Source organism: Engystomops pustulosus, chromosome 1 (assembly GCF_040894005.1).
Source record: "Engystomops pustulosus chromosome 1, aEngPut4.maternal, whole genome shotgun sequence".
NCBI lineage: Eukaryota > Metazoa > Chordata > Amphibia > Anura > Leptodactylidae > Engystomops > Engystomops pustulosus.
Genome location: NC_092411.1, coordinates 101,931,449 through 101,944,119, shown reverse-complemented (window position 1 = coordinate 101,944,119; position 12,671 = coordinate 101,931,449). Strand labels below are relative to the sequence as shown.

The window sequence follows — 12,671 nt, the reverse complement described above, 5'->3', positions numbered from 1 at the left end:
TCGCTCCCAGCCTCCACCAAGTTAACCCAATGTGCCGTCAGCGATATATAGTGGCCCTGCCCGGCAGCACTCGTACACGTGTCCGTGGTCAGGTGGACCTTGTCAGAAACGGCGTTGGTCAGGGCACGGATGATGTTCTCTGACACGTGCTTGTGCAGGGCTGGGAAGGCACATCGGGAAAAGTAGTGGCGGCTGGGGACCGAATACCGAGGGGCGGCCGCCGCCATTAGGTTTCGAAAGGCCTCGGTCTCTACCAGCCTATAGCGCAGCATCTCCAGGCTAAGCAGTTTGGAGATGTGGACGTTGAGGGCTTGGGCGTGTGGGTGGGTTGCACTATACTTCCTTTTGCGCTAGCGTTTGGGGTATGGAAAGCTAAACGCTGGTGGATGCTGTGGAGGATCGTGGAGCCGAAGATGGGGTTTTCGCACGGGAGGTGTTTGGGCCAGGGTCCTGGGCAGGGGGCTGACTAGCAGATGACACAGGGGAAGGAGCAGTGGTGTGCCCGGCCGGAGGTGAACGGGCTTGGTGCCATTGAGTGGGGTGTTTAGCATTCATATGCCTGCGCATACTGGTGGTAGTTAAGCTAGTAGTGGTGGAACCCCTGCTGATCCTGGTTTGGCACAGGTTGCACACCACAGTCCGTCGGTCATCCGGTGTTTCTTTAAAGAACCTCCAGACTTCACAACCAGAGCCTTACTGCAAGTCAGGAGGAACGCTGCACCAAGGCTCCAGTGGCAACCACAACCAGGCAGCATAAGTTGGCAACAGTGGAGCACCACAACACTGTCAGCACTGCAATGGCACCCCTCGTGTAGTATCCCCTACACATGTCTGTCTAGTCTGTGTCTATGTGTTATTGTGACTGGTATATTTTTGTACCATATTCCCCATATGTAATGTATTGTGGTCATGCAACCAAAGAACTAGCAACATGTAAGAAAGCACCTATCAAAGTATTTATGTATTTGTATTGTTAATCCTGTGTCTAACTGTGTAACAATTGCAGGGAACCCTATGTACAAAATAATTTCACCCCAGGGGATCAATAAAGTTGTATTGCATTGTATTGTATACTAACATTGCTTTTGTCCATGTTGATTCAAGAAATAGCATATGGTCAAATTCATTTTTATGGGCTTATACACATCGCCATGGTTTCCACAGCCCTGTGTGTATACTGAATGCCCATGTCACAAAATTCTGCATTTGTGGCTTGTGAAGTCTTTTCTGCAGTCATTGGCATTGAACCATTGATCCGGTTTTTGTGCCATGAAATATACATGTTCATGTGTATGAAGGCTGAAGGAGTAAAGTACTACTGTTTAAACTTGTTTAAATGTTAGATTTTGCCTGGGTATTGATTATTGCTTAAAGTAGTACTTGACATAAAATGTGTATGCTTTTACCTAAAATGCATTAGAGCACAATATGTTTCTCTATAGAAAACTATAGAGATGAGCAAATCGATTCAAACGAAGTGGAATTCATTTAGAATTTCAGGAAAACTTCGGTTCTGCATGAATCAGAAGTTTACAGTGATTTGTGGGAACAAAGTGTTTTTCCCCTTTTATTAGCAAAATGGCCGCAAGCACAACGTGTTACATGGGTCAGAGAACTCTGGGAAGAAAAAAGGAACTCCCTCGATCACATGTACAATCAGCAACCGGCAGGCTTATGTGATGTCACAGCCCTATAAAAACAGACGCCCATCTGCAATTCCGTCATTTCACACTGCATGTGCTGTCTCTAGCGTCTAGCTGCTTGTACTCAGTAGCTGATGGAGTGATTTTTGCTCAAAGTCCAGGGTGTCCGTTTTGAGGAATCTTTATACCCCAAATATTAATTATTTTTTGTTTTTAAAGTTGATATCAAGAAATCCGTGTCAAATCAACATAGTTGCTGAAGTGATTTTTTTCTCAAATCCAGGGTGTACGTTTTTAGGGTTATGTATTCCCCATATTTCAATTCTTTTTTGTTGCTAAAGTAGATATCAAGAAATCCGTGTCTGGATTCTAACTACCTGCCTCAGCCACTATTCTGATGCTGTCACCCACCTGATGCCACACATTTGCTACCAGTTGCCATCTGCCTCCCACGATCTTTACCAGGGACTGGAATTGTCACCCACCTCCATACTTTGACATTGTGCCACTTTCTGACCTATTGCAGCTGCCAGCACTTCCACACTCTGTCATTGTGCCACACTGTGGCCTACCATGTTGCTGCCACCACAAGAATTTGTCATTGTGCCACTCTCTGGCCTCATTCTGCTGCTGTTGCCCACCTCCACACTCTGTCATTGTGCCACACTGTGGCCTACCATGTTTCTGCCACCACCAGAATTTGTCATTGTGCCACTCTCTGGCCTCATGCTGCTGCTATTGCTGCCGCCCACCTACACACACTGTGATTGTGCCATTCTCTGACCTCCTGCTGCTGCCATCTCCACACTCTGTCATTGTGCCACTCTGTGGCCTACCATGTTGCTGCCACCTCCAGAATTTGTCATTGTGCCACTCTCTGACCTCCTGCTGCTGAATAGAAGAGTGAAGTGATTCTAAGAGCGGCGGCTGTCATGTGCGTGTCATACTAAAACACAGCATCGTTTGAAGACCAAACCACGCTCCCTATGAATATTTGAGCATGGCACAACGTTCTAAAACACTACAAGCTCTATAACAATACCTGTTTTTTAATGTGATTTGACATGATTCTATCCGGATCGAATTGAATTTTGTCGGAAAATTCGGCAAACTCAGCAAATCAAATTTTTTAAAAATTTGCCCATCTCTAGACATCTACTTTGCATTTTTCTAAGCGTCAAATGGACTGCATCTTAGTAACTACACAATACAATTAAAAATCGTCAAGTAAAGAAAAAATATTTTATTAAAATGCAGAAGCATCAATATTGGCATGACAGCAAAGCAAAGCAAGTCTAAAACATTCACATTCTAAAACAACATCATTGTATTTATGCTACTGAAAATAAGAAAGAGACAACTATGTATTAGCTGTATTCATATAAAAATAAATGTGATACTATTTTGGAGAGATCTCCATGTATAAGGGTTCTCATAGATCCTATGTGTGTACATGTTCTATTGCATTCTATTTATATAAAGGAAGTTTACCAACTCTCAAATCCAGATACATAAATCCATGTATGAAAAAGTCATCACAAGGTGATAGCATTTGGGTATTTCGGATAAGCTCTTTATCCTTTATTAATGGTTTTGAATAAGTATAAAAAGCTTATCTGAATCGCGTAGGCCAATGGTAAACTTCCTTTATGTATCTTTGATCTCAATTAACAAATTCATTCAGTTGAAATCTCAAATCACCTTACAAGCAAATAAAACTGCATTGATCATAGGCTTTCTTATTTTCACAGTTATTTGGAATTACAGAGAAAGATTTTGTTTCTTTGTATGCTGCCCATTAATGCTCAATACCACCCAACAGCACCCATACACAATCTCCCATGGAAATAAGTGCAGAATGAATAAACAGTTGCCCGAGCAGGCAGTGCACCAAATAGATAATTTGGCTGAAGATGAAAATACAGGCAGTCCCCGGGTTATGTACAAAATAGGTTCCATAGGATTGTTCTTACGGTAAGTTGAATTTGTATGTAAGTTGGAACTGTATGTTTTATAATTGTAGCTCCAGTCCAAAAATTTTTTTTGCCCCAGTGATAATTGAAGTTTCAAAATTTTTTGCTGTAATGGGACCAAGGATTATCAATAAAGCTTCATTACAGACACCTTACACCTGATCATTGCAGTCTGAGACTATAGTAAAGCATCCAGAGAGCTTCACCAGAGGTCACAATGGGCAGAGGGGTCTGTCTTTAACTAGGGGTCATCTGTAAATCGGGTCTCCTTAAGTAGGGGATCGTCTGTAGTAGGATTGGGAAGTCTACAGTATAATGTATGTATAATGTGTAATGTTTTTACTTTGATGAAACACTGAAAAATAAGATTTCAAGAAATCTTGGTTGCAGTGTAAATGATACAATTGAAAGTGTGAGAGACACAGCTTTCCCTGCATGTGCACTTATCAGACTTTATCTTCATTGTTAAGTGGCGCATGGTCTTCATTAATGTGGCACAACTTTTTTTTTGTACACCTTTAGAGCGTGCCAAGCAATTCTGTCATGTCACAGTAATAAATGTGCCGCACGTTCTGAATCTACACGGAGCGCCACTTTAGGTGAAGAATTTTGTGGCAAAGTAAGACAGAAAACTAGTATTAGGGCAGGCACCAGCACAGGGCATACATGGGCAAGTGCTGGGGCCCAGAGCTGGTAGGTAGGGCCCACATAAGTAATCCATTGGGGAGAGGGGGGCCTACTGAAACCTGAAGCCGGCCCTGACTGGTGGAAACACTTTAGTATATGTGGGCCTTTGTCTGCCAGCCAAACTGCAGTACAGGCATTGTAACAGTTATTACAGTATTGGCGTTGCAGTTTGGCCGGCAGACAGGGAACGTTGCATCATATTTCTGCCCATCCTGTGCAAGGTCTGCAGAACGTGGGATCGGACCAACTTATGGGCCACTTTTCCACAGGCAGTTGGCCTATATATTTGCTTATTGTTATTAATCCCCTGATGCCCAAGAGTAGCATCAATTGGTCAGTTAAAAACTACAGTATCTATGCCAGCTGGGAGGACAGTGTGATTTTCTTTTTCCCTATATCTTCCTTAAAAGCAGAGAGACCTTCATTCTACAATCAGAGGGGATGAGCTGTCATATTGTATAGCATAACTTACTGTTTGTGGCCTTCCCTGTGCAGAGTATCTATGTTACATTCCATGAAGTTACATCATTCAGAAATGTTGGTGCCTGAGATGGTGACACATACCAAGAGGCAACAGAGTGGCAAGTAATATACAGGTAGGACACTATGACAACTGAATAAGGTAATAGTATTGGGATTATATATATATATATATATATATATATATATATATATATATATATATGGTTAAAGGGACATATTTAAAGAATTAAAATCTCATTTTGGGGAGCAATAATTGACACATAAAAGACATAATTTATGGATACTATAAACTAGAAAGAAGAAAGAAGAATGTGCCGTATGACAATACAAGAGTAAACCTTTATTCAAATACAAAACAAAGCAAATCTCCTGGCATAGGGATGATAGAAAACATAAAAACATTTAAAAATGTACCAAGTACATATCAAACCAGGTAAGGCAGTCCAACAAACCATTTCCTCCACCGACAAAAAGGAGGTATAAGAACCACCCTTGATGGTATATAGGTCAAACAAATAATATCTTAGTAGGCACACAATACAAGCTCTAATATAGGTAATACAGTAGTAGAAATATAACAATGGTCTAAAAAGCAATGTGCTATCCCTATTGTATTAGAGGCAAGTCAGAGAGAGCGTATATGTGAAGTGTCCATACATTACGAGTCAGTAAGACAGGTCAGGAGGCTGTGTGGGACAAAGTCCCATGCTGTCCACAGTCAGGGTGGTTCGGTTGGTGGATTGGAAAGGGAGGGCTCCCACGCGTTCCGTCCCCAAATGGAGACTTCCTCAGGGGTTGAAGTTACTATACTATAAACGCAATATATTTCTCTTTAGGGCTCATCCTTTGAGGAGAGGGGATTGATATTCAAACTCTTCATATTACTTATTTCTTGTTACTTGACCTATAAGAAAGGTATTGTCTTGTTAGAGGGTCCTTGTAAAATACATACATTACAAATGTAAAATAATTTTTGTAAACTTTTTTGAATTGATTAAATACACTTAAATTGATTAAATAGAGAGACATTCTTGATAATGAAGATGCAGAAGAGTCCTGGAGCAATATGCAGGCTTTTCATCACATTCAGGGTCAGTTTTGTTACTACAATGCACATCACAAAATATGAAAATACTAGGCTAGTAGTAAAAGCCTGGGCCAGACTTACCAACAGTTTGAGCCACTGTGAAAAATCTGCCTTATTTTGAGATTGTCTTAGTATATGCATTAAATTTTGTATCTTTTTAAATTAATTTAAAACATTTTAGAGATTGTGCTATTTACATAGTGTATACAGGTTCTCTTACCTGATGGCTTGAAGAGGACCTGTCACCCATAAATCGGGCACTAGGAGTTGCTTTCTATAGTAAGCAGCTCCTAGTGCTTAAACAAACACCGCAGTGTTAGAAGGATAGCGTTACCGGAAACCTCTGGTAACGCTAACACTGCGCCGGAGTACAATGTAAACGTTGGACCGCTTGCCAAGCAATCCGATGTATTCATGAGGGGGCGGGGTTGGGCGTGGTTAGGGGAGGTGACTGCCGCATGATGCGCGGCAGTCAACGCCGGCCTATGGAGCGAGCACGGTGGTCCAGGGAAGAGGCAGCACCCCGGAATACGTCGGACAGCTTTGCGAGTGGTCCGACGTTTACATTGTACTCCACTGCAGTGTTAGATAGCGTTATCAGAGGCTACTCTTCTAACACTGCAGCGTTTGTTTAAGCACTAGGAGCTGCTTACTTTAGTAAGCAGCTCCTAGTGCCCGATTTATGGGTGACAGGTAGAGATGAGCGAGCACTAAAATGCTCGGGTACTCGTTATTCGAGACGAACTTTTCCCGATGCTCGAGTGCTCGTTTCGAGTAACGAGCCCCATTGAAGTCAATGGGAGACTCGAGCATTTTTCAAGGGGACCAAGGCTCTGCACAGGGAAGCTTGGCCAAACACCTGGGAACCTCAGAAAAGGATGGAAACAGCAGGGGCAGCATGCATGGATGCCTCTGAGGCTGCTTAAATGCACCATTATGCCAAAATTATGGGCAACAGCATGGCCATGACAGAGTGACAGAATGAAGCTAGATAGCATCTAAAACATCCAATAATTGACCCTGACACTATAGGGGACGGCATGCAGAGGCAGCGGCAGCAGCGGAAGGCTAGAGAGTGGCATGGCGACATACCCTAAATGGACTCAGGCTTCAAACCAATGGGTAGCAGAGAGGAACCAAAGGAGGTGAGCAAGAAGCGCTCAAATAATATTGGTACATGATAAAAGTTTGCCAGTATATTTTGTGGATTACACAGCAGGGTGGCAACAAAGTTAACATGGAAGCCATGAAAACAATCCAAAATTCTGCCTGACACAGCTCGTTTGATAAGGGGACGATGTATGGAGGCAGTGAACTAGTAGTAGATTAAAGGTGCTGCAGTTAAAACTATGTTAGTTGGTTCTTGGCATGGAGCTGGCGCTCCGCTGCCAGGCGAGCTTTCGCCAATCCAAGCCCCTGTCTCTAGGCTACTCCCCAAACAGCACTTCTAAGAACCTTTCGGATAAGATCAAGTGTAGTAGCGTTCTTATAAGTTTGGGATATGGCGGGTGAGGGGAATGTAAACATCTGCGCAAGAAGCGCTGAAATAATATACGTAAATGAAAAAAGTTTTCCAGTATATTTTGTGGCTTACACAGCAGGGTGGCGACAAAGTTAACAAGTTTGATGTGGAATGCCCTGCAATAGCTCTTGGGCGGTGTGCCTTTTATCACCTAGGCTCAGCAGTTTGAGCACCGCCTGCTGTCGCTTAGCAACGGCACTGCTGCTGTGCCTAGAGCTACCGACTGATGGCGCCATGCCCACGGATGGTAATTCGGAGGAGGAGGAGGTGGAGGAGGGGTGGGAGGATTTGGAGGTATAGTAGGCCTTTGAGACCTGGACCGAGGTAGGCCCCGCAATCCTCTGCGTCGGCAGTATATGACCAGCCCCAGGGTCAGACTCGGTCCCAGCCTGCACCAAGTTAAGTGTAGTAGCGTTCTTATAAGTTTGGGATATGGCGGGTGAGGGGAATGTAAACAGATGCGCAAGAAGCGCATGATGCGCATGGAGCTGGCGCTCCGCTGCTAGGTGAGCTTTCGCCAATCCAAGCCCCTGTCTCTAGGCTACTCCCCAAACAGCACTTCTAAGAACCTTTTGTATAAGATCAAGTGTAGTAGCGTTCTTATAAGTTTAGGATATGGCGGGTGAGGGGAATGTAAACAGATGCGCAAGAAGCGCTGAAATAATATCCGTAAATGGTAAAAGTTTGCCAGTGTATTTTGTGGATAACACAGCAGGGTGGCGACAAAGTTAACAACTTTGATGTGGAATCCATGAAAACAACCCAAATTTCGGCCTGACAAACCTCGTTTGATAAAGGGACGATGTATGGAGGCAGCTATATGGACGACTTTTGGAGGTAGCAATGGAGACAACGTGTGGAGGCTGCTATGGAGACAATTCAATTTGGATAGTGCCTGTATGTGGCAGTCCAAAAAATTTTTCAAACCAGAGGAGCAGGTAGGTGGCCCTCCAGAAAAATGGAATAGATTGAGTGCCTGTATGTGGCAGTCCAAAAAATTTTTCAAACCAGAGGAGCAGGTAGGTGGCCCTCCAGAAAAATGAAATACATTGAGTGCCTGTATGTGGCAGTCCAAAAAAGTTTTCAAACCAGAGGAGCAGGTAGGTGGCCCTCCAGAAAAATGGAATAGATTGAGTGCCTGTATGTGGCAGTCCAAAAAAGTTTTTAAACCAGAGGAGCAGGTAGGTGGCCCTCCAGAAAAATGGAATAGATTGAGTGCCTGTATGTGGCAGTCCAAAAAAGTTTTCAAACCAGAGGAGCAGGTAGGTGGCCCTCCAGAAAAATGGAATAGATTGAGTGCCTGTATGTGGCAGCCCAAAAAATTTTTCAAACCAGAGGAGCAGGTAGGTGGCCCTCCAGAAAAATGGAATAGATTGAGTGCCTGTATGTGGCAGTCCAAAAAAGTTTTTAAACCAGAGGAGCAGGTAGGTGGCCCTCCAGAAAAATGGAATAGATTGAGTGCCTGTATGTGGCAGTCCAAAAAAGTTTTTAAACCAGAGGAGCAGGTAGGTGGCCCTCCAGAAAAATGGAATAGATTGAGTGCCTGTATGTGGCAGTCCCAAAAAATTGTTTAAAACAGAGGACCGGAAAGGTGGCCCTCCAGAAAAATTGAATAGATTGAGTGCCTGTATGTGGCACTCCCAAAAATTGTTTAAAACAGAGGACCGTGTCGGTGGCCCTCCAGAAAAATTAAATGCATAAAGTACTATACCTAGAGCCAGTGGGCCCTGTCAAAAAACAGACAGTTTCCTCTGCTTTACTGTAGAAAGAGGAGGAGAAGGAGGAAAATGAGGAGGAGGAGGAGTGGATAAATTATTCAGGTTGAGCTTCCTTCACCTGCTGGAGATTTGAAATTAGGAGAAATCCATGCTTTATTCATCTTGATAAGCGTCAGCCTGTCAGCGCTGTCAGTCGACAGGCGTGTACGCTTATCGGTGATGATGCCACCAGCTGCACTGAAAACCCGCTCTGACAAGACGCTAGCGGCAGGGCAGGCAAGAACCTCCAAGGCGTAGAGCGCCAGTTCGTGCCACATGTCCAGCTTTGAAACCCAGTAGTTGTAGGGAGCTGTGTGATCATTTAGGACGATGGTATGGTCAGCTACGTACTCCCTCACCATCTTTCTGTAAAGATCAGCCCTACTCTGCCGAGACTGGGGACAGGTGACAGTGTCTTGCTGGGGTGACATAAAGCTGGCAAAAGCCTTGTAAAGCGTACCCTTGCCAGTGCTGGACAAGCTGCCTGCTCTCCTACTCTCCCTCGCTACTTGTCCCGCAGAACTACGCACTCTGCCGCTAGCGCTGTCAGAAGGGAAATACTGTTTCAGCTTGTGCACCAGGGCCTGCTGGTATTCATGCATTCTCACACTCCTTTCCTCTCCAGGGATGAGAGTGGAAAGATTTTGCTTGTACCGTGGGTCCAGGAGAGTGAACACCCAGTAATCGGTGCTGGAATAAATTCTTTGAACGCGAGGGTCACGGGATAGGCAGCCTAGCATGAAATCTGCCATATGCGCCAGAGTACCAACGCGTAAGAATTCACTCCCCTCACTGGCCTGACTGTCCATTTCCTCCTCCTCCAACTCCTCCAACTCCTCTTCTTCTGCCCATACACGCTCAACAGTGTAGGACTCAACAATGGTCCCCTCTTGTGTCTCGCCAACATTCTCCTCCTCTTCCTCCTCATCCTCCTCCACCTCCACCTCCTCCGATATGCGCTGAGAAACAGACCTAAGGGTGCTTTGGCTATCAACAAGGGAATCTTCTTCCCCTGTCTCTTGTGAGGAGCGCAAAGCTTCCGACTTCATGCTGACCAGAGAGTTTTTCAACAGGCCAAGCAGCGGGATGGTGAGGCTGATGATGGCGGCATCGCCACTGACCATCTGTGTTGACTCCTCAAAGTTACTCAGCACCTGACAGATATCAGACATCCACGTCCACTCCTCATTGTAGACTTGAGGAAGCTGACTGACCTGACTACCAGTTCTGGTGGAAGTTGACATCTGGCAGTCTACAATCGCTCGGCGCTGCTGGTAAACTCTGGATAACATGGTCAGTGTTGAATTCCACCTCGTGGGCACGTCGCACAACAGTCGGTGAGCGGGCAGTTGGAGGCGGCGCTGCGCTGCCCTGAGAGTGGCAGCATCTGTGCTGGACTTCCTGAAATGCGCACAGATGCGGCGCACCTTCGTGAGCAAATCAGACAGATTGGGGTATGTCTTGAGGAAACGCTGAACTATCAGATTTAACACATGGGCCAGGCATGGCACATGTGTCAGTCTGCCGAGTTGCAGAGCCGCCACCAGGTTACGGCCGTTGTCACACACAACCATGCCTGGCTTCAGGTTCAGCGGTGCCAGCCACAGATCAGTCTGCGCCGTGATGCCCTGTAATAGTTCTTGGGCGGTGTGCCTTTTATCGCCTAGGCTCAGCAGTTTGAGCACCGCCTGCTGTCGCTTAGCGACGGCACTGCTGCTGTGCCTAGAGCTACCGACTGATGGCGCCATGCCCACGGATGGTCGTTCGGAGGAGGAGGTGGAGGAGGGGTGGGAGGAGGAGGAGGCATAGTAGGCCTCAAACACCTGGACCGAGGTAGGCCCCGCAATCCTTGGCGTCGGCAGTATATGACCAGCCGCAGGGTCACACTCGGTCCCAGCCTCCACCAAGTTAACCCAATGTGCCGTCAGAGATATATAGTGGCCCTGCCCGGCAGCACTCGTCCACGTGTCCGTGGTCAGGTGGACCTTGTCAGAAACGGCGTTGGTCAGGGCACGGATTATGTTGTCTGACACGTGCTGGTGCAGGGCTGGGACGGCACATCGGGAAAAGTAGTGGCGGCTGGGGACCGAATACCGAGGGGCGGCCGCCGCCATGAGGCTGCGAAAGGCCTCGGTCTCTACTAGCCTATAGGGCAGCATCTCCAGGCTTAGCAATCTGGAGATGTGCACATTAAGGGCTTGGGCGTGCGGGTGGGTTGCACTATATTTGCGTTTCCGCTCCAGCGTCTGGGGTATGGAGAGCTGAACGCTGGTGGATGCTGTGGAGGATCGTGGAGGTGACGATGGGGTTTTTGTGGCAGGGTCCTGGGCAGGGGGCTGACTATCAGCTGACACAGGGGAAGGAGCAGTGGTGTGCACGGCCGGAGGTGAACGCGCTTGTTGCCACTGAGTGGGGTGTTTAGCATTCATATGCCTGCGCATACTGGTGGTAGTTAAGCTAGTAGTGGTGGAACCCCTGCTGATCCTGGTTTGGCAAATGTGGCACACCACAGTCCGTCGGTCATCCGGTGTTTCCTTAAAGAACCTCCAGACTTCTGAAAATCTAGCCCTCGCCGCAGGAGCCCTCGCAACGGGAGCTTCACTAGTTGACACATTTGGCGCTGATGCACCAGCTCTGGCCCTGCCTCTCCGTCTGGCCCCACCACTGCCTCTTCCAACCTGTTCTGGTCGAGGACTCTCCTCCGTCTCAGAAGCACTGTGTTCACCCGGCCTCTCAACCCAGCTTGGGTCTGTCACCTCATCATCCTCCGATCCCTCAGTCTGCTCCCCCCTCGGACTTCCTGCCCTGACAACAACTTCCCCACTGTCTGACAACCGTGTCTCCTCATCGTCGGACACCTCTTTACACACTTCTTCCACTACGTCAACAAGGTCATCATCACCCACAGACTGCGACTGGTGGAAAACCTGGGCATCGGAAAATTGCTCATCAGCAACCGGACAAGTGGTTTGTGACTGTGGGAAGGGTCCAGAAAACAGTTCCTCAGAGTATGCCGGTTCAAATGGCAAATTTTGCTGGGAGGGGGCAGACTGGGGGGGAGGAGGCTGAGGTGCAGGAGCTGGAGGAGTGCCGATTTCGATGACATGGGTGGACTGCGTGGAAGACTGACTGGTGGACAAATTGCTCGAAGCATTGTCGGCAATCCACGACATCACCTGTTCGCACTGTTCTGGCCTCAACAGTGCTCTACCACGATTCCCAGTAACTTCAGACATGAACCTAGGGAGTGTAGCTCTGCGGCGTTCCCCTGCTCCCTCATAAGCAGGTGGTGTCTCACCCCGCCCAGGACCACGGCCTCTGACCCCTGCAGTAGTTGGATGCCCACGTCCCCGCCCTCGTCCTCTACCCCTAGCCCTCGGGTTAAACATTTTGAAAATGAGAGTTATAACTTGTATTTTTTTTTTAACTTTTTTTTTTTTTTTTGTTTTTTTTTTTGTGTTTTTTAGTTTTTAAAACCAAACGATGCTATCCTATTGCTATGGCTATTTTCTAGCCAAG

The 12,671-nt window shown here is 46.5% G+C and overlaps 1 protein-coding gene and 1 gene segment (V, D, J or C); both read right to left on the bottom strand.

Moving 5' to 3' along the window:
• Window positions 1-12,671, bottom strand: part of LOC140128472 (Ig mu chain C region-like) — a 91,871-nt gene that overhangs the window by 21,288 nt on the left and 57,912 nt on the right.
• Window positions 5,593-12,671, bottom strand: part of LOC140128453 (uncharacterized) — a 34,437-nt gene continuing 27,358 nt past the window's right edge. Inside the window, exon 11 of the mRNA XM_072150160.1 lies at window positions 5,593-5,690. Within this exon, the coding sequence (XP_072006261.1) occupies window positions 5,682-5,690 (9 nt within the window). The 3' untranslated portion in view covers window positions 5,593-5,681. The remainder of the gene's footprint in view (window positions 5,691-12,671) is intronic.